Source organism: Miniopterus natalensis, chromosome 15, assembly GCF_054644295.1.
Source record: "Miniopterus natalensis isolate mMinNat1 chromosome 15, mMinNat1.hap1, whole genome shotgun sequence".
Classification (NCBI taxonomy): domain Eukaryota; kingdom Metazoa; phylum Chordata; class Mammalia; order Chiroptera; family Miniopteridae; genus Miniopterus; species Miniopterus natalensis.
In genome coordinates, this window is record NC_142095.1 from 9,008,878 (window position 1) to 9,031,581 (window position 22,704).

A 22,704-nucleotide genomic window follows, 5' to 3' on the forward strand; every position below is an offset into this window, starting at 1 on the left:
AGTAATTACATGTACTTTTTAATTTATATGTATGCTTACACAAACACCTTTAGAACCAGGTCATTAAGGACAAACACCAAAAAGCACACTGAAGTATCAATGATAAAATCTAGGTGGTGGGTATACATAGCTATTCACTTTAAAGTTCTTTCACTCTTATTAATGTTTGAAAATTTTTGTAATAAACTGTTGAAAATTTTAAAACAGCCATATTTAAAAAACAGCAACAAAAAATTCAAAATGAAACTTTAATATTATAATTTATCTTATATTTAAAAATTCACACATGGTTATCAAGAGAAGAATTTTCCCAACAATTAAAAAAACAGCATATGAGAACTGCCAGTTAAATCCCTGTATTTTGCTCTATTGAATTTAATAAATTCAGTTCTCATTTTGTTTTAATAGCATACAAATTCAAATGAGGCAACACATGGCAAAAAATTACAGCTAAATAGAGCGATGTTTTGTGTCTATCTATAGTAATCCCATAGTACTATCAGTAACCAGCCACTGGTACTTGGGCAAGGAATTTAAGATTTCATGCCTGATAACTCCTCTATATAGTAAGAGAGTAATACTAAACCCTAAGATGCCTCTTAAACTGCTAAAGTACTAACACTAGGATTCAAAAAAACCATTTTACAGCTTCTCAGATAAATGCTCAAATATTACCTACTGTTGTGAAAAATGTATTTTTTTCTATTATGTGGTGACATATACTAATTATTTTCAAATATCTGAATTTTATAAGTCTGTCTGAATAAAAAAGGCCACCTCTCTGCATTCTTTTAGAGGTGAATGAAGAATCGTTTTCCTTAGCTGAATATTATGAATTGCACTGAGCAATTTAAAAGTTAACTGTATTTAACAGAAATTTTTCTGAAATGCACTCTTTTCTGCCCTCTTAAGTAAGGACAATGAGTAACCCTTTATCACGACGTCCTGCCACCATCATTACGCTGTGTGCCAAAACCACTGACTTACATAGGATGTTCTCTCCAGCAATAAGGGGGTCACACGGGTAGCTGTGCCTTATGAATTCCTGGGCTTGCTTTCACCACCTCACCTAGCTTGGTATCAACTCTGACTTCCTGCTGCTGTCAAGATGCCCCGCCAGAGTGAGCATTCTACCCCCTCCACGGACATACACTGTTCCTAATTTGCTAACAACCAACACCCAACTTGTCAGAAATCTGTTTAAGCATCTCCCTGTCATAAGATTTAAATGAGATCATATATATAAAATGGTTAACAATGCCTAACACAGAGTAAATACTCAGTAAATGTTATCTTATTATTTTTTAGGAAAATATTTGTTGCTTTCTTTAAAGAAATTTCAAAGCCTTTAGTGAGCTTGCTTCCTGAGTATCACCCATGTTCATTATCTAACTTAATTAAAACTTAAGTCTCTCCCAAGTTTGTTATAAGGCTGGTTATCATTCATTCTAGTTTCTGCATTCATAACTACATTTGGTCATTTTAGACTATTCTATAAGAGAAGGAGAAAAGCATTCTAAGTAATATTCTTTAATAATATTCCTCAAAGATCACTGGATCTGTCCAGTACCGTTTAGGCTGGTGCCTCTCAATATTTTACCCTTACCTCATGCCACTTACAGAAAATGATGTATGTGTAGAAGACTTGGGATTAATTGGTGATGCTGCTCAAGGCCAGAGTGAACAGGCCCAAGGACCCGGATTATGGCCAGAGCCTCATCGGCCTCCCCAAAGGGATGAGGGCCTCAGCTCACAGGTGAACTTTCTGTGGAGTTTGGAAAGCTGTAATTTATACATTTGCTAGACAATGCTTTAGAATGTTTAGTCTACATAATTTAGTTCATAAATCATTTAGCTCATAAATTGTATACATTCATACACTCCAGGTTCACAGAATTAGAGTGTTATTTCCCTACATTAGAGACTGCTGAGAACAGCCAGGTTAATGATAACCATCATCACGAAAGCCAAAGTAAGCAAATGTTCATTTCAGACACTGCTATCATTATGATATTTTTAATGAATTTTTTTTCACTTTTGGAAGGAGTCAAAGAATGTCACTTAGCCCCAAGTTCCAAAAAGCTTTTGAATCTCAAAGATAACCTAAATTCTCTAGTAGAAAAATACCCTGCATTAGCACATTTAAGAGAAAACTTTAAAAGGAATCACCTTTCCTTCATAACCCCCTTTCAAATTATGTAACTTAACATGTCTTTCAATATGACTTCCTCTATTTTCTTTTACAACTATAAAGTCAGATTCCTTTTTCCAAAAAGTTTTCTCTTAACCACCATTAATTTTTTAAATGAGTAATAACGGAATCTTGCATGACTGGTGTATATACAAAAACCACTTTCATTTAAAACTTTTTCCAAGAAACCATCAACAAACCTGGATTTACCATACATATTGTATCAAATGTTTGCACATCACTGTTCCAATGTAAAGTCAAATGCTAGTAATACAGATTGACCAACACTGTGAAATGCTATTTTTAAAAATAAAATTAATAACAGACCTGAGGAATCATTGGTTCACTTCCATTAACACTGTCGGGAGATTTTGTGGCTTGGATAGATATATTCTAAAAAGAAAGAAACATTGTAAAGAAAAGGAACAAAAAACCTAAAGTTTTAAAACTGTTAAGAACAAAGGCCAAGTACCAAGACCTATTAGATACATTTATCAAACAAAATTAGTAGTTGTTCATTTATTAGAATGTCTTCATGCAAGGCAAAACTAGTATGGTAAGTATTTTTGAAAATTCATTTTGCTGTAATATATGCAACTAAATAGCAAAGATTAGTATGTAGCAAAATTTATTTCAAGCTAATCACATACCTTTCCCATTATAATGTCCCCAGTTTTTTCCCCACAGCAAAATTAACTTAAAGGTTTCAATTAGCAAAACTCATTCAAATAGAAATCTATCCAGAAAAAGAAGTAATATCAATAGTTCCCTACAATAAAAGAATATTCAAATTAAAGTTATTTGGGCTAAGCTTTGAAAAATATCTTGCTAACAAGAAATACAAGTGCCTCATTCATTTGAAGCCAGTAATATAAATGACATTGTTATGACAACTTTCAGAAAACCTTATACTTAAAAATAATTTTATTCCACATGTGAAGGTTTTTTATTTTGTCCTGTTGGTAAGACAAACACTCCAAATTAAGCAACATTCTGCTGATTACATCATGCTGGAATAGGTTCCATGGTAATGGATGAGATTCTTTGAGATTCAAAATTCTATACTACATTCATATTACACTAAGTATGTAAATGAAATTAGAGCTTTTTGAAATAGCTCATGATAAAAAAAAAACCTCTATTTTTTAAACAAAAGCATTTGACCAAATACTAGTCACTATGTTTCAGTAACTTGGTCTTTAAATAGCACATTTCCCCCACAATTCTACAACTGACCGAGAAAAGGTCAAATATCTGACCTTACTTATTCTAAAATATAAGTGAAGGCACTCAGCTTTGCAAAAGTGTTTTCAAATTCTTGAGCTCTCATTAGGTACTTGATACTAAGAAATTAATTTTTAGGTATGATAAATGTATTGTGGTTATACATTTTTAGTCTATCTTTTAGAAATACATACCAAAATATTTAGATACAATAATATTTCTGAAATTTGCTTCAAATAATCCAGCAGGAATGGGGATGAAGTGGGGGTAAGCTGCATGTATGGGGAGGGTGGTAGTGGTATGGTTAGGAAAGTGGGGGAGGGATCCTAATAAGATGGACATGAGTTCATTGTTGACACTGGAAATGGATACTGTAGGAGGGGGAAGAATTACTATTACTACTACCACTATTACTACTACTATTTCCACTTTTGTAATATGTTTAAATTTTTTCCTAATAAAAATTTAAATACTTTCTCTCTCTAATATAAAAAAAGTTATCAAATTGTATCAGTCCAAGGATACAGCAATTTTTAGAATTACAGGTAAAGATATGCATTTTTCAAAAAAAACTAAATTAAGGAAAAGTCAGCATCTGGTAAACTAATGTAGTGAATTAGGCCCTCACTAAATTTTTATTCTACTATAGGTTATGCTATGGTTCCCCTTTGTTATGTGGGGGAAAATAAGTTTTTATATGCACAAAACTCAATTTAAATAATATTATAAAGACTTTTAGTCTACTTAAATTACTTTAAAAGCCTTCATTTAAAATTAGCATTTTTTTCACAATAGGGTAGAGCTCAATACAGATTACTTTTATGTACTTATGGAAGCTCTTTTTTAAAAAAAAATCTCTATTATTACTACATGAAGTGTAAAGCAGTGTCATTTTCTTTTTAAATAAGTTGGTAAGTTATCTTTAACTGGGATTCCTGTGTCCCTCTCAAACCAGTTTTGAAAATAGTGAGGGGTTAATTGCAGCCAGAACCAAGGAGAGGCCTCTTTCCCTGAGATCCAAGCCAAGCATTACCAGAACTCTGAGCTGCTTTCTTTTCTAAAACCAAGGTTACAATGTAGTTTAAGACTGCTAGTGGCTATATACAGACCAAGTCTTTACTGACTGTGGGGATTACATACAGAAATGTTCTAATTTCATCACCAGCTACTTAATAAATTAAACCCAATTCTCATTGTTTTAAAAAAAAAACCTCAATCCCAATTCAGTGTTCAATTTAACATCAGAAGCTATCGTTTCTGAGCAAACACCTCTAAATTTTAATTTGCTAAATTAAGAACTTAGATACTTTAGGGAAAAAGTCCACTTTCCCAAAATTATATACAAGATTCAAAATTGTATGAATTCAGTCAGCTGAAAAATAATGAGATAATTATTTCAGATATTTAATAGACAGAAAACTGGTACTCTCCCAAAATGAGGCGCAATTATTTGTTACAGTAAAATCAACCTACCTACTCCATGTCATTTAATTACAGATTTACACAAAATACATTTTTTTCCCTAAAAATGTGAGTCCCATATCAAAATATTCTTGGCCTCCTACTAAACAGAATTTTCTAATAATGCATACCTTTTTTAGTCAATAAGCAAACATTCCCTAGGAAGAAAGTTTAGGCCAAGTGAAGGTAGTCTTCACTACATTAATGAAAAGTGTTATTATGCAGTTAAAAAGCTACCAAAAAACACACCAGCCATCAGAATTCAGCAATTTACTCTCTAATTTTTTAGAGCAGGGTTAGCAACAGGGCACTGAAGATGCTTTGAGAGATGGTAAGTGACAAGCAACATGAGATTTGCTTCTAGAATTACCAAATTACTTTGCTTCCCCACAAAGGGAATGCAGAAAGCGGTGGAAGGACTCACCACACTGTCAGTCTGTGTTTTAGGCTGTTTGGAGGAATCCAAAGCAAAGATAGTATACTCAGAGAGAAAAGCAGGCTCTGCTATCATCCCGGCTAGTAGCTGTCTCATTCAGTGTAACAAGCAGACGTATAAAAATAAAACAAATGATGGAAAACAAATCATAAGGGCATGTTGCAAAGTGTTCTCACCACACAGCATGCACAACACTATATAATGGCCTTGCACCGCCACTGCTGCCACCATCATTCCACCCCCAAAATAATAAGTTGCTGGGAAAGGTCAGGAATGGAGATGAGTTGAATTGTTTAGGATCTCAAAGCTCAACTTTAACCAACTTGCTTATTGGCATATAAATAATATATGGAACAGGCACCACAGCACAAAACGTGCCTGACAGTTTGGTATAAGAGTCTATACCAATAGGAACAATACACAATAAAGAACACAAAGCTTTAGCATAAAATAAATACTGAGCCATTCATTTTTATACATTTAAAAAGATAGCATGGAAATTTATGAGAGGCTAAGACATATAAAACTTTATTGATTTTTCTTTTTAGAGAGAGGAAGGGGGGAGAGAGACAGACAGGCAGAGACACTGATTTGTTGTTCCACCCCTCCATGCATTCATTGGCTAATTCTTGTATGTACCCCAGACTGGGGATGGAACCCACAACCTTGGTGTACTGAGACAACGCTCTAACCAACTTACCTACCCAGCCAGGGCTTGAAGAAAACTATTTTTGTATAGAAGTACAAATAAATGATTATTTAAAGTTTTGTATGTCAACCAATGAATGCATAAACAAGTGAAACAAATTGACGTCTCTCTCTCTCCCCCTTCTTCTCTCTACCCCTCTCCCTCTCTCCCTCTCTAAAATCAAAAAAGTATTCTCCAATATGTATAGAAGAAACTTTTGAAACTGAAATTTATAAGTTTTAAGGATAAATTCTATTATACTAGTTCTTTTGATTCTCTTCTGTGCTTCACTTTTCTTTCAGAAACTACACTACACACCAAAATACTAACAATCATAAATTAAATGTATAAGAGATTATAATGAAAATAAACTTCTTGATGGTGGAGGTTATACAAATATACCCTTGATCAAACTGCACAGAACTACAAACACACACAATGATACATATAAAGCTAGTGAAATCTGAATAAGCTCTGTGGATGTTACACAATATACCAATGTCGACTTCCTTGTTTTCACAGTGTACCATAATTTTACAAGGTGTTACCTTAGGGAGAAACTGGGTAAAGGGTACACAGGGTCTACCTAAAAAAATTTTTGTAACCTCCTATGAATCCATGATTACTTCAAAATACATTTAGCCCTGCCGGGCGTGGCTCAGGGGTTGAGCATCGACCTAGGATCCAGGCGATCAGAATTTGATTCCGGGTCAGGGCACATGCCCAGGCTGCGGGCTTGATCCCCAGTCGGGGGGGCGTGCTCAATGACTCTCTCATCATTGATGTTTCTATCTCTCTCTCTCCCTCTCCCTCTCCTTTCCTCTCTCTGAAATCAAAAAAGAGATATATATTTTTTAAATACATTTAAAAAAATCTTTTGAAACATTAATTTAGCAGCCAATGTATGTTATATTATATGTGATATATAATAAATAACTTATATCAGAAAATAAGTATCTGCAGCGGGGTGGGGGGGGCCAATGGGGGAAAAACAGGGGACATTTGTAATATTTTCAACAATAAAGATAAATTTTAAAAAATAAAATAAAATATACAAAAGGAAAAAACTAAATATCTGCAAAAGTTTAAGAGCTTACGCTTTTCATCGCAGTACTGTAGAGTTATGGAAACTGACTAGAGCCTTCACTAACCCTTCACCTGGTCCTATAATAGAGACTGTCTAACAGCTAGAGCAAAGGTTTTTAAGTCATGTTTTGGTTTTTTTGGTTTTATGTTAACTGGTACTCCTTGAGTAGGATTCAAGAATTGACTTCATACTAAATCCTAAAATTCAGTATTAGTACTAAAATATTCTATATGCCTGTTTGGCTCTAGGGAATCATCCAATCAAGTTTCTACTCTTGCTGAAAATCTACTCCTGGGAACTCAGGTCAAGCTTCAAATGAATGTTATTTTAAGTTAAAGACTATACAAATTCAGTTTTTTAGGCTTTCAAAGTTAATTTTTAAAATAAAGTCACTCTTGCCCACACAAGGAAATAACTTAAAATTGCCCACTTAAGAGTATACTTGAAATTTTAAGAGAAAAACACAAAAGCTAATTCATACCCAGTATAGACAAACATATTGACCAAACATTTCAAAAGGTGCTGCCAAGCAATTTGCACTCTGGCCCATAGAAAAGCAAAGTATATCAAAATTAGTTTCCACTGAGACCTACTTCAAAGCCCAAGGAGCTTTTTTCCCCACTTGTCCTTGTCAATTGCTTCTATGTATGTGAAAGTCTCACCAGCATCAATTCTCCAATATTCCTCCCAATAAATTCAATCTCAATTTGATCTTTTTCAAACTGTTCAAATTCTAATCTAATGTGCTAAAAATTTCACTCACCTCTTCTGTGTGGTTCCGCACTGAAGCCATCAGTTGAATTAACACTGACTGAAGTTGTATGTATCGCAACATTCATTCAGCTACCTTAAAACTCACCTTAGATGTGTGTCGAAAGCTTTCAATCTATCCTCCATGTCTCTTACTCTTGGAAAAAAAATTTTCTTAATCTCTATCTCTCTGTGTTTTGAGTGGGATTACTCAGTATTCTCTTAGAATTCCCTAATTTTCTCTTGAACTGAGACCAGTCTGAGTTTTATTTTTCATTTACATTTTTGTATAATTTTTTCTTTCATTTGTAGCATTTCTATTTGGTTCTTTTTCATATCTACCTAGTCTAGTTTTGTTTTGGCCTGTTTCATCCCCACAATTTTCTGTTCTTCTATGGAAAGTATTATTTCATTTATCTCACTAAAGATACTTGTTTAAAGTCTTTTCCAAATTGCTCTATTATTTTAACTTCACCTGGAGTAAATTTATATCCTAATTTTTGTTTCTCTTCATTGCCCTCCTAGCATTTGTTTTAGAATTTTCATTTACAGGCTCATTTTGAGAAGGTATTATCTTTCTCCTTCCTTCTGTGCTCAGCCTTCCTTATCCAGTCAATCTGATTCCCTGGGCCCCAGTTTGGGTTTCCTGACCTATGGCAATACACAGGTTATCACAGACTCAATCACTAAGCCAATGTGAGATTTGGTTCAGTTCTTGATCGTGAGGCCTCCCCTAGGGACAGAAGCTTCTTATAATGGGCCACAGAGAGCTCTAGGCAGCAGTTAGCAAAAGCTTTTTCAACCTCCTTTCACCAGTGCTGGGAGCCCCAATTTAGCCGCTAGCATGTAGTCCTAAATCTACCTCCAGCAGCACAGAACCCTCCCGTCCTTCTTCACCAGAGCTCAAAGAGAAAATTAAGCCCTAATGCCTACTTTAAGGCACCTACTAACATCCACTGTATGTAATGAATTAATGTGTCTCCTATGAGGGAAGGGACCCTAAAAAATTTAGTACCTCAGGAAGTATATCTCTCTCTGACCTAAGGAGAGGAGGTCCTGTTTCTGTCTTCCCAGCTAGTAGGAACACTTACTATTCTGAGTCAATCAAACTCATTCCATTCTTTTACAACAATGTATACCTTAAGTACTTGTGATAATACACTCTGCAGAAGATACAAGAATAAAATTGTCTACAGTAGTAGCAGGTAAGGAAATATGAAGTACAGACTGTGGGTAAACTTTTGATCAAATTCTAGACCACAACTTAAGCCCCTATTTTGTCTATATGGATATTTCTAATTCATATTGAGTCTTTTTTTTTAAGTGTATCTTTATTGATTTCAGAGAGAGGAAGGGAGAGGGACAGAGAGAGAAACATCAATGATGAGAGAGTCATTGATCGGCTGCCTCCTGCACACTCCCTATGGGGATTGAGCCCCCAACCCAGGCATGTGCCCTGACTGGGAATCAAACCACGATCTCCTGGATCCTAGGTCGATGCTCAACTGCTGAGCCATGCCCGGTCAGGCTTCATATTGAGTCTTTAAACAAACAAACAAAGCTGGCAAAAAAGGACAAGGTGTCTAACTTTCTCTAGCCCTAAGCACCACTGAAAAGGCCAAGGGTATTAAAGATGGGAAAAAACATGTATCAGTGCAGAGAACCAGGAAAGTGGCCATACAGATTCAAGGAGTTTTTGCTAAGTCCCAGAGCACCTGAGACTTGAGAGAAATAAGTCATCAAAGATCAACTTGCCACTCCAATTCTGAGAATGCTCAGAACATTCAACAAAAAAGTGGAACCAAAAGTTGGTACCTCAAAATGATGTACAAATCTTTAGCTTAACTGACAGGGGAAAAAAATTAAAAGAGAGAAGACTCATATTACTAACATCAGGAATGAAAAGAGGGGAAATTACTATTATAATTTTAAGGCAATACTATGAACAACTGTTTGCCAACAAATTGGATAACCTGAATGACATATACAAATTCCTAGAAAGACACAAATTGCCAGAACTCAGGAAGAAATAGAAAATCTCAATAGAGTTATAAAAAGTAAAGAGAATGAATTATGAATTAAAACATTTCCCATAAGGAAAAGCCCAGGATCAGATGGCTTCATTGGCAAATTAAACTGAACATTTAAGGAATTAATACTAATCTTCACAAACTCTTCCCAAAAACTGTAAGTGGAGGGAGCTCTTCACAACTTATTTATGAGGCCAATATTTTCCTGGTACCCAAATCAGACATTACGAAAAAAAGAAAACTGCAGACAAACATCTCTTATGAACATAAACATGAAAATACTCAAAGGAAGACTGGCTAATCAGTCTTAGCTGGATGGCTCAGTTAGTTAGAGCATTGCTCCATATATCAAAAGGTCTCAAGTTCGATTCCCAGTCAGGACACATACCTAGGTTGCAGGTTCGCTCCCCGGTTGGGGCATTTGCAGGACGCAACCAATCGATGTGTCTCTCACATCAATGTTTCTCTCTCTTTCTCTCTCCCCCTCCCTTCCTCCTTTCCACTCTCTCTGAAAAGCAATGGAAAAAATGTCCTCAGGTGAGGATTAACAAAAAACAAAACAAAACAAAAAATACTAGCAAATCAAATCCAGTAATATAAGATTATACATCACGAACAAGTGAAATTTATCCCAGGAATGAAAGGTTGGTTTAACATCCAAAAAACTAATTAATACAATATACTGTATCAATAGGATAAAGGTGAAAGCCCTTAATACACACAAAGAAAGAGTCTGACAAAATTAAACGCTTCTTCATGATAAAAACACTCAACAAACTAGGAATGGAAGGAAACTTCCTCCACATGATAAAAGGAATCTACTAAAAACCCATAGAGATGGTAAGCAAATTAGAGGTTTCCAAGGGTTGGCTGAGAACTGGGAATGATTGCTTAATGAGTATGGAGCTTCCTTTTGGGGTAATGAAAATGTCATGGAACTACATATGGGTAATGAATGCGTATCATTGTGAATATACTAAACACCACCTAATTGCTCACTTTAAAATGGTAAAATTTATGTCAGAATATGAATTTTATCTCAATTTTTTAAAAAATCAGAATAGGGCAAAGGGCAGGAGGATATGGTAGTTTCATTTGCCCTAGTTAGTCCTTTACATGACCTTACACTCTATATTGCTCCAAAGCACCCAACTCTAGAGAAGCAAAAAAGATTCACTTCAAGCAACAGGAAAGGAAGGAAACTCTATACTGAAGATAATGAGACTATGCCCAGTATCACCAAGAAAGGATACTGTCATCCACTGGACAGATACGACACCTGTGCATGATGAGAGAGTGTCAGATGTTTGTTGCCCTCAGGGTGAGTGCAAATTCAGTCTACTCCCCTGTGCCTTCAATGTACACAATCATATAGATGATTCCTATAACCCTATAAGAAGGTCTGAGGCACTGCAACCAAAGAGACTTATTTAGATTTACATATAATATTTACTAACACTGGAAAATAAACATATTCTAGATAACATAGACTTTACTGTATCTACTGAAGAGGTGGACAAATATTTATATTTTGAGTTAAACTCTCACATTTTACTAAAAGAAACAATCTACAAAAAACATAAAACTATTTGCAAAAAAAAGAATTATGTCACTAATAAAAACAATATTTAAGAATTAAATAATTGACCTGTTAAAAGAATTTCCCATTTTGTTATCAACAGCAGCATTACATTTTAGATCAATAAGCTTCTTGTGAAAGATTTATTAAAGAAATTCCAGACCTACCTCTTTATTGGGTGTACCTTCATCGAATTGCTCTGTAAATGAAGATGTCCTGCTCCTTGTTCCTGTTGGTGTTGAAGAATTGGAGGAAGCCTAGATTTAAAAATGATTGCACGAATTAGAAAGATACATTGACAAGTACACTATGTGCTGGGCAGTCATTCTCTCAATCCATGACCAACGAACCCAGAGAAAGGAGAAGAGCTAACACATGAAAACCGAAAAGGATGAATAAAACGTAATTGACCAGGAGACCGAGGCTGCCTACTAGGTCCTTGGTCTGACTCTGCTACCAGCTAGAATTATGATTTTAGCTAAGTTAACTTTTTGAGGGCTATGTATCCTCATCTATAAAATAGGGTTGTGATGGTAAAATAAGATGGTAGTATTAGGGGAAACTAAAACCAGGCGAGGAGTATATGAACACTCTCTGTATTATCTTTGCTACCTTCCTGTCAGTCAAAATTATTCCAAAACAAAAAGTTCATTTTTTGGTCCATGTGGCTCAGCTGGCTGGGTGTCATCCTATCCCCTGCACCAGGAAGTTGCCAGTTCAATTCCCAGTCAAAGCACACGCCCAGTTGTTACAGGTTCCAACCCCAGTGTGGGATGGGGGGCATGCAGGAGGCAGCCAATGTTTCTTTCTCTCTCCCTCTCCTTTTCCCTCTCTCTCTAAAAATGAATAAAACTATTCTTTTTCTAAACAAAACAAAAAAGTTCATTTAAAAAAACATGGTTGTCAATTCGATCTTTAAAGGGCCTCCCAGCTCTAATACTCAATACTATGAAATGCACAGGTAAGCATCTCTCTTGTAAAAGGCCTTGCTTTGAGCCTACCTTACACCCACAGCTAGATACTGAGAAGCCAGTTCATTTAGTTCTATAAAGGACATACAGCCTGACTCCTAAAATCCTCAGCACAAAAAACTTCAGGAGGAAGGGCCTAAAATTTAAACTAGGAGTTTGAGGCCTACTTAAGGTGAATTATAAGTGATGGGAGAAGATATGACTTTGGGTAATGGGCACACAGAGCAATATACAGATCTTGTGACATAGAAACTCACACCTGAAACCTAATGTTCATTTTAACCAATGTCACTCCAATAAATTTAATAGTGTTTAAACAGTTATAAACAGTCCTAAAAGTATAGAGCCAAAACTTCAGGACCTTTCTCCGAAACTAATGCAAAATAACACTGCATGTAAACTGTAATTAAAAAATAAAATTTTAAAAATAAGTAATTTTTTTTAAAGAGAGATGTTCAATAAATGGTGTTGGGACAAATGGCCATCCATATGAGGGGAAAGGAACACCAATCAGACCCTCACTATATTTTTGAGGGCTATGTGTCCTCATCTATGAAATATTAAGCTATATTAAAGATTTAAATGATCTTTAAAAATTGAAATATAAAAAAATTAGTATTTCTATAATCTCTGAATAGGACAAATATTTTTATGTGAAAAGCAGAAATCAAAAGGAACAGCTTAATTAGGAGGAGGGGGAAAATATCAACAAAATATGGCAAAAGTTTAATATTCTTTTTTTTCCTAAACAGCTCTTATAAGTCCCTAAGTTAAAACTCAGAAAACTTACTGACCCAGTCTTCTTTGCACCTAGGTCAGGTGACCTGGGCTGGGCTCCACCAAAGAACACACCCACAGGATACTCTGAGTCATAAGTGAGTGATGTGAGGAAATAAACATGCAAAACTAAAGTTCATCAGCTGAAGAGCACGGAGACGGCTTCCCATAGTCACGCACAGGAGCTGTGCAGTGGAAGACCCAATGCTGGTGCCCAGCTGAGATAGCTGCAACAATCTTCTTAGTGCAGTCCCCCCAGTATGGCTGGGCAAGCAATCAGCCCGGACTTTCAGGCCTGGAAATTCTGTAAGCTACCAAATATTCTTCAATAAATTCATTCTGCTTAACTAGCTAGACTGAGTTCTGTTGCTCACAACTAAGAATTCCAACACGCACACACACACACACACCTTCTAAAAGATGAACCAAAAAAAATCAACAAGTGATATACGAAATTAGTTACATGCAAAAGTCACCTTAAGGAATAAGATATCCTTTCCCAGGATAAAAACAGAAACAGTAAGATCTTAAAATTTTGAACAAGGAAATAGTTGAATGTGAAATAAAGCTAAAGCCTTATCAGTGTCTTAAATGTCTAGAAAATGTATGACTAGAAGCCAATATTGTGCTTAGAAAATGGGAACGGAAAGCAGTCACTGGACAGTTTATCCAGGACTGAGACTAAAATGCAAATGTTCAGAGCACTTCAGAAACAGCTTTCGCTGAGGTTGAGAGAAAGTCAATGAACCTTTCCTATACCCAGAGCCATAAATTTCAAACCATGACAGCTTCAAAGGCTATAGATGCTTCAAAGGCTACCACTATGAGAGGGAGGAGCTCCACTTCTACCCACTTTTAAATGGTTATATGTAATAGCTCCTATAACTTAAGGGCCACTGAGAAGGGCAAAAAGATAGGAAAGTAACTAGAAAAGTACTACTAGGCTAAAAGGAATAGCTCTTGACCGATCCTCTCTGCTGTGATTCCATCATCTCCAAGTAATCTTTGGGTTAATAATTCAGCTTTCCAATTGCCCAGGTGCCAGAAAGGGCTACTCTAGACACTGACCTTCCAATCACTTGAAAAGTATACCCCCAATGTGAATTATAAAAACTGGTACTATGTCTTTTTACCTTGGCCTCATGTGAGCCTAATCAGTAATTGAGAGCCTCTTCAGCTCTGGATAAACCAGCAAAATCAAATGTTGGGGTTTATAAATTTGAAGTCTAGGTTCTAAAACACACTGTCCTCAGAAAAGTAGTACCACCTGGCAAGGTTTGGCCTGATAGCTTGTAAGTCTTCCTCTGGAGTTGCAAGAGTATACAGTTCACATGAAGGAATGGATGTGACTACAAAGTATAAAACATGCATGAAACACTAACTGTACTTGAGCATTTATCCCAACATCCTGGATCTCTAATGGGCTATCCTCACTTCAAAACATAAAAGGATTCAGATTACTTCAAAATAAACTTGGTCTAATTAGTTTTCATAGCCATGAGAAATCTGAAGACAGATTTCTAAGCGATTTGTCAAGAAACCTGATGGTTATATACAAGCTCACAATTAATATTTTTATTGCCAACTGATTGTTGTGTTATTATTGTTGTTATTATTATTACTTCAAAGCCCCCTTATTATTATTATACCAAAGGCCCCAACTTCAGTATAAGAAAAACCATTTTAGTAACTGCAGTATGTAGAATTCTAAGATGATCCCCAATGACCCTTGCCTTGTGAATCTGATATCACTCCTCTGATTATCTCACCTTACATAGCAAAAGGGATTTTATAATTATATTTAAGGTTATTAATCAGTTGACTTTGAATTAATCAAGAAGAGATTATCTAAATGGGTCCAACCTCATCACACAAGCCCTTCAAATATGAGTCAAGAGAGCAGAGGCAGAAAGCAGAGAGATGCACTCATGCTGTCCTAAAGAAAGCACAGTGTGTATGGGGGCCAAGTGGCAAGGGACTTTGGCACCTCTTAGGAGCTGAAAGTGGTCCCCTTCAACAACCAGAAAGAAATAAGGACATCAGTCCTACAACCACAAAGGACTAAATTCTACCACAACCATGTGAGCATAGAAGAGGACCCTAAACTCCAGATGATAACAGTCTGGATGACACCTTGATCTTAGCCTTGTGAGATCCTGAGCAGAGAACCCGGTCACACCATGCCAGGCTTTTGACATACAGGCTGTGAAATAATAACTGGGTTATTAGGCACTAAGGTTGTGGTAATTTGTTAGGCAACATTAGAAAACTAATACAGTCACCTTTAGAAATAATAAGGCTTGAATACCTTGTCCGTATATACCATGACTTTTCATTATCCATCAAGACTACTATGATGTCACTCTGACTGACCCTCTCTAGAAACCCTTCTTATATGCCGCCACAACAGCTTGTGCACACTACCACCATGCTAGGAAGTACTTGTCTCTCAACCCCATGATACAGAGACTACATCTACCCTTCCAGGCAAATGCAACACCCAGCATAGCACCTTAGCAGGCTCTGTTAAATAAATAAGTGCTCTATAATTACGAATGCTTCCAAATACTTTATCTCTTTTGATCCTCACAAGCAATCTGAAAGGTAAGCAGGGTAGATAGTATCATTCCCGAATTTCCTGATGAGAAAACAAAAAGCTTGGAATGCTTATGTGGCTTGTCCAGGTTGCATACTGCAAGATCTGGGTTAGCACACAAGTCTTCTGATACCCTCGTCCACCTCCCCAATATTCTTTAGATCACTGTTTCTCAATTTTTTCCCCCACTGGGATTCAGTTAAAATTTTTGAAAAATTAAAAAGAACCCATTTCACACACAGACACCTCTAAAACAAAAGTTTTACAGAACCTTAATCTTCATGACATAAGATGCCATATTTTCTGACCTAATTTAGTCTTTCCTTAAAACAGAAAAAAGCTGAACCAACCCACTTGAACTACTTTCACCATTAAAAAAACTAAAAAAAAACTTAGGATATACCAAAAAATTTATCCAAAAAGACGAATTAAGAATTTTTTCTTTTTTAAAGCAAAGGATAAAAACAGAAAAACTAGAAATTTTCTAAAATCAGGGGGAAAAGAGAATATGCAAAGATCAGGTTAACTAACAATGAAGAAAGAACAGGTTTAGAATCAGACTTCCCATCTGCAACACAGATGGGAGAAATACATTCAACCATCTGAGAGGAAATTTTCAACCTAGACCAATAACAAACAAATCCTCTTTGAGTGGGGAAAAAGGCCTTTTACACCCCATTAAATTCTTGATGGCATGGTGCCTTTAACACAAAATAATTTATACTCAAAAATGAAGAAATGATAATATACAAATTCAAAACCCTTTGCTTAAGAAAACAAGAATTTGTGTAATCTGTTGCAAAAGGATTGCCATCAAAAAAGTTTTTTGTTTTTTAATTCATGCATGAAATAAATCCTAAACTCTGAAAAAAATAATCCAGAACTACTCATCCTGAAAGGTTCTGAGTTCTATCAGTAGTTAATCAGTAACGATTTCCTTTTGCATTCTGGATAAATATACATATCATCAAATGGGAATGTTTTAGATCTTTTGTACACAAAGTGATTTTTTTCTTTAAACACGACTTTATTGATTTCAGGGAGAGGGAGAGAGAGAGAGAGAGAAACATCAATGAAGAGAGAGATTCATTGATCTGCTGCCTCCTGCACGCCCCCTACTGGGGATCCAGCGGACATGTGCCCAGAAGGGGCATCAACAGTGATCAGGATCATAGGTCGATGCTCAACCTCTGAGCCACCCGGCCACCCCTGCCCCGCCACAAAGTGATTTTATTTGATCCAGATGCACTGTCTCATCAGAGGCACTAATCTATCCAAACTGGGAACTCTAATGTGTTAGCTTGTAACTAGCTTTTCTACTGCTCAACACAACCTCTCTTTGCTAACGCATAAAAGCAATTAATTCTCATCAAGAAAAACAAAACATTAAAAATAAGTAAAAGAATACTCATCTCACCAGCATCTTAGAGCATATCCTTCTTAAGCTATTTTCACTGTGTATAAATATACTTATATATATTTTTCCCCCCACAAAATAGGGATCACATGCTGCTTTTTAATATGTCTCTTAAAACAAGTATCTTTGCATGTTAATAATACTTTTTTGTAGGCTCTCACACTAGCTATGTGATATTAGGCAACTTACCTCTTTGAGCCTCATTCCTTCATCTATAGATTATCCACCATGTAGGTTTATGCACAATTAAATAAAATAAACTATGTAAAACAGTAAACAAAATGCTTGGCACACAGGAAGAACCCAAGAAATTCTGGCATTTTTAAAGGCTGCATAATAACAGACTACCTGATACAACTTCCTATTTCTACTGTTGAACAGTTTTTATCAATTAAAAAACACTGAAACGAAAATCCATGTGGCTAAATCTTTAGCACGTCCTGAATTTTCTTAGACTCAATTTCCAGAGATGGAATCTTGGATCAATATTTCACACATCCCCAAATGTAAACGCCTCACATTCACTAACACACGATCACGTACGTCCCCACATTCTTGTTTCTTAAACGACTATGTTTTGTAGAGTCAGAAAAGCCTGAAGAAAACGGTATGAAAAGTAAAAGATTTACTATTTAAATTTTAGTCACTATTTACCCTTTGCATGGGAGAATAAACAAGCCTTCACTGTCACCTTCCAATGTATTTCAAACACTGTTTACTGTTTTACTCTACACGAGATTCAAATTTAACAGAACACCTTCAATTTAACAGTTTAGAACAAACTCGATGCCGTCGCTGTTAGATTTAATAATTGCTAATTATATAAATGTTTTGTTTAAAACGTATCAGAAACGCCAGAGTAGTCCAAACTCAGCCTTCCTTGTGAAAACTAAAATCAAGTGAGAGGTTGGCTCAATGTGTTGCGATTCGGAAAGGCTGGGAAGAAATTCAGCAGAAGCCCCATCTTCCCGGCAGAGCCCACGTGCAGCCGGGGCCAAAACACACTTTCAAGGGGGTGCTTAGGCGGCTGTTTCTTTAACGTTATTAACACGCCCCCCTTTTTCCTGGAAACTGTCATTTCCTGACGCCACAGCATTCGTGAAAAATAAACGCGTAACGAGGCTCTTAAAGAAGGAGAAGCCGGGTCGCGGCCGGGCGCGAGCCCGGCGGGGCCTCGCAGCCTCAGCCCCTCCGCCCGCCGCGGATCAGCGGAGTTATGCGAAGTGACTCCCTCGTGACAGCCGCGGGCGCTGGACGCCCGCCCGCCACCCCGCCGCCGCTCTCGGGTGCCCGCTCCCGCCAGCAGCCGGGCCTGGAGGGAAAGGCGCACCCCCGGCCCTCGCCCCCGGCCCAGGGTTTTGGGAGTAGGCTTCCGTCACGGGCCAGGAGTCCTGCGGGACCCTGGCCCCTCGGAGAGGGCACTCGAGTCAAGAGGTCAGATACTGCAGGGGACCCAGGTTTCTCCCATGCCGCCCTCACCCCTGAGATGGGGTCTCGGCTGAGTGGGGGGGGGGACACCTTCTACAAGGGTCAAAAGTCCCGCAAGAGCAGAGCCCCTCTCGCTTACTCTCAGGCCGGGCATCAGGGGAAAACTAACAGAGACCGGCTCTCACGACGGACCGGGCCACCCCCACCCGCTCTCCGGGACGGAGTTCCGGGATGGGGCACCCGGGTCAGGACTCATTCCCAGTCCGGGGTTCGGAGGGTATCCTCGGGTCAGAGGTCAAGGATCACCGGGACACCTCTCCCCCCTCCCCTGTGCCCGGGAGCCGGCGTCAGGGGGTGTTGGAACCAGGGGAGCGCGGCAGCCATGGTACCTGAGGAGAGGCCAGCGCCTGCTGGAGCTGCTGCTGCTCCTCGCTGATCTTCTGCTTCAGTTTCTTGAACATGGCGCAGCGCGGGAGTCCTGAGTGTGAATGAGACCTGAGGGGCGAGAGCCCAAGGAGACCCAGCCGCAGCGGCGACGGCGGCTTCTCTACACCAGGGGCCGCGGGGGCCGGGCCTCGCCGCCTACTGCTTGGGCTCGCGGGCGGCTGGGGACTCTAGTCCTGCGGATGTCAGCGTCGCCGCCGCCGCGTCTCTTTCTTCCGGGTGCCACTGGCTGGCCTCGGCCCCCCATCCAGCCCCGGCGGCGGCGGCGGCGGCGGCGGCGGCGGCGGCGACAGCGGCGGCAGGTGAACTGCGTGCCTAAGGCGCCTGCGCGGTCTACGTGGAGCTCGCCGGCCGAGGGAGCTTCTACGGCGCGCCGTAGGGGACAAGCGCGAAGTCGGGCGGCCCCGGCGCGCTCCGGGGTCGCTCCCGAGCGCTGAGCGAGCGGCGCGATTGCACACTCGCTGCAGTCGGACCTGAGCTCTGCCCTGCCCTGGCGCGCACCCGCGCATCGGCGCTGCGAGGTTAGGCGGGGGGAGGGGGGAAAAGGGTGCCGCTTCTATTGAGCATCGCAGGGCTGGCGGGCCCTCTGCGAAGAACCACGTGTGTGAGCGTCGAGGTGGGAGAAGCGGCCATCGGAGAACCTGCCATGGGCTCTGCAGAACCGTGTACTTTTGCTCCGTCTTTACAGTTAGGAATTTGTACCTTCAGTGCCTAGTACCCCTAATTACCCCCCAGAGGGGTGCCTGACACTAGGCTGAGGCCAGGGTCCAGACGTTTCAGAACTATATCGTAAGATCTCAATCATTTGGACCCCTGCCTTTATTTGTTGTTGTACAACAAAGTATTACCACACATCTCATTCAAAAACTTGTATCATTCTAAGTGCCAGGTACTGGGGGGGGTGTTAAAAGAATTCACAGCCTGGCGGAAGACACCGATTCCTAAGGGTACACATTTAAACCTGGCCCGTGCAATCATTCTGAAGAGTTTAATGTGTATCTGCCTGATTCATCCAACACCCTGCATCTGCCAGGGTGGAACCCGCAAATCCATCTCCTCCACCTTCGTCCATATGCTATACCAAATTGCTTCACATTGGCTCAAGTATCAGAACCTGTCAGAGTATATGCTGATCACATTTTAGCAAATTTTATTTACTAGCAATTATAGGAGCAAGTTGTTCTCTAAGGTTCCATAGCCTGATCCCTAAATGTACTAGAGCCAGAGCAGGGCCTGGGCTGAACATTGAGTTGACAGCTGGGCTAAGACCTGTCCTATCTCATAGTGAACACCTATGCTATAACTACCAAGAGACTTTAAAGAAGTCTTTCTCTCTCAAGACTATAAACTTCAGCAGGCCTTCAGCTGCCCCCATTGACATTGTTTCTCTATGTTCAACTCTCTGCTCCCAAATGATCTACCGATTGATACTAGTGTCCTCACTAGCATATAATTTTTCTTGATTGCAAAACATATATATTTTATTTCATACATATAATCAAAGGATTATCCTCAAATGTGAAAGTGCTACAGCTGCGTTGTTCTTCACATGCCAGATTTGCCAACATTTGTATTGGGGGGTGAGGCAGAATACATACACACACACACACACGCACACACACGCACACACACGCACACACACTTTGGTGATAGCAAGTGCCACCCGAGATCCAGAGAAGATAGGAATATTTGTATTACTACATACACTGTTTTAATGTACTTCATTAGAACACTTTGAAACATATTATGTTTTTATATTTACTTTTGCAAAAGAACACACTATGGCTATATAAATTAAAGTTATAAAACAGTTGGAAAACATCTCATGAAAGAAAGGTCTACACATCAGTGCCTAAACTTAGACTATGACTCTCCCAGGAATTTAGCCAACTTTTCAGCCTGAAGCCTTTACTTTGAAGAATTTTTTTCATATTTTTATTTTCTCTTTAATTCCCCTTGTAGGCAGAAAGTAAAAAGGGGACAGTGAGGAGCTATATTATTATTGCTATTGCTCATGTTTGACAAATAGGCACAAAAAAGAGCCAAAAAAAAAAAAAAACTTTCCCAGAGTCATCTGATCTCAGTGACAGAATGTGAAGCCGACCTCAGGCCTTCTTGCCCTTTGTCCTGGTCTGCAACTGTAATGTGTTTAACAGCTCTGTGGTCTCTGAGACACACCCTGCTCAATTTTTTTTAAGTAGATCAATTTAATTTTTAACAGTTTTATGACTGTTTACATGACGTGTCATCGGGCTGTTTACACAGCTGATGAAAACAATTTAATGAGAAGAATCATTTGAAGGGAAAACCCAACACTGCGCTGAGGGGGGAAAAAAATCTTATTCCAGGAATGAGGCCTCTTGGAAGCAAAAGGGTTGATGAAATGGAGGCAAAAGGTGTGAAATGCCTTCCTCCTTACTAGGTAACCAATTGATAATCAGACTCCTAAGGAAACAAACATTTTAATACAGTGTTTGTGTTGGGAAGAAAAAGAACACATGCCTCATATTCAAGATGTGTGGGTGGGTTCCTCCAACGTGGACAGGCTGGATAGTGTAATGAGTAAGCACACAGACATTAAGCACAGCTGGCTGGGCTCAGATCCCAGCTTTGCCATTTATTCTACGATGGGGAAAATTGCTTAACTTCTGTATATGTCAGTTTCTTTATCTGCAAAAAAGAAGATATGTTGTTGTATCCATCTTAAACTTCCTGTGAGGATTACGAGTATTTGGATGACACACTGGTATCATGAAGAAAAAAGAAGTTGGATTCATTCCTCACACCCAAAAAATTAAAGTACCAGAAGAAAGCATGGGAGGGTTTATTTACTTTATAATCTTAGAGTGCTCAAGGCCTTTCTAAGTATAATGCAAAACCCAGAAACCATTACCAAAAAAAAACCGTAATTCAATTTATCAACCTATCTAAAAGATTTTCAATTCTGCATGTCAAAAATGCTATAATATAATGAAAGATTGTGCAATTCATTGCTTTACTGTAATCACATGACAACAGGAATAAATCTGGGAGCAAAAGATAGCCAGCAAAAGAATATACACCACGTGATTTCACATAGACAAAACTAATCTAGGTGTTAGAAGTCAAGGAAAATATTGTCTTGAGGTATAGGAAAGGCATAGAAACAGGGAGGGGGTCCCTGCCAGTAGGTAGTATTCTGTCTTTGTCATTGGTGGTGATTATAAAGATATGTTTGAAATATTTGTTTCCTGATTGTGACGGTAGATATATAGATCTATATATGTGTTAAAACTCACAGAACTATACATCGGAAGATTCATTTTTACGGTATATAAATATTAAAATAATAGTTTGCCATGACAACAAATAAATAGGCAACTCTATACACATGGATATAGGGAAAATCTCAAGATTTTTTGTTAAGTGGGAAATCAAAGTGCACAGTGTATATGGCATGCTACCATTAGTGTGATTAAAAATAAAAATGCTGATTCTTTTAAAGTTCAAAAATGGCAGTTTCATATGGTTTAACCTACCTTTTCCCCCAAACCACCCTACTCACTGACCCCTGGGTCGCTGTCAGTCTCCCATGCAGGTGTCAGCCTTGTTTGGCTCAGCCTCTTGCAGTTGGTCCAGGGTGCTC

The 22,704-nt window shown here is 38.5% G+C and overlaps 1 protein-coding gene across 6 annotated transcripts in view; it reads right to left on the minus strand.

Annotated features, from left to right (window-relative positions):
• GOLGA4 (golgin A4) overlaps positions 1–19,351 on the minus strand; it is a 79,003-nt gene extending 59,652 nt beyond the window's left edge. For 3 of the 6 annotated variants that reach the window (XM_087824864.1, XM_087824865.1, XM_087824863.1), the window contains exons 1-4: positions 19,025–19,351; positions 11,614–11,703; positions 5,301–5,399; positions 2,519–2,584 (exon numbers count right to left, since the gene is read on the minus strand). In XM_087824864.1, coding sequence (XP_087680990.1) covers positions 2,519–2,584; positions 5,301–5,399; positions 11,614–11,703; positions 19,025–19,096 — 327 coding nt within the window. In that variant the 5' untranslated portion in view covers positions 19,097–19,351. Of the gene's footprint in view, positions 1–1,606; positions 2,130–2,518; positions 2,585–5,300; positions 5,400–11,613; positions 11,704–19,024 lie in introns of those variants that run through there. The other 3 variants (XM_087824868.1, XM_087824867.1, XM_087824869.1) reach the window with 2 other exon arrangements.
• Between the last annotated feature and the right edge of the window lie 3,353 nt (positions 19,352–22,704).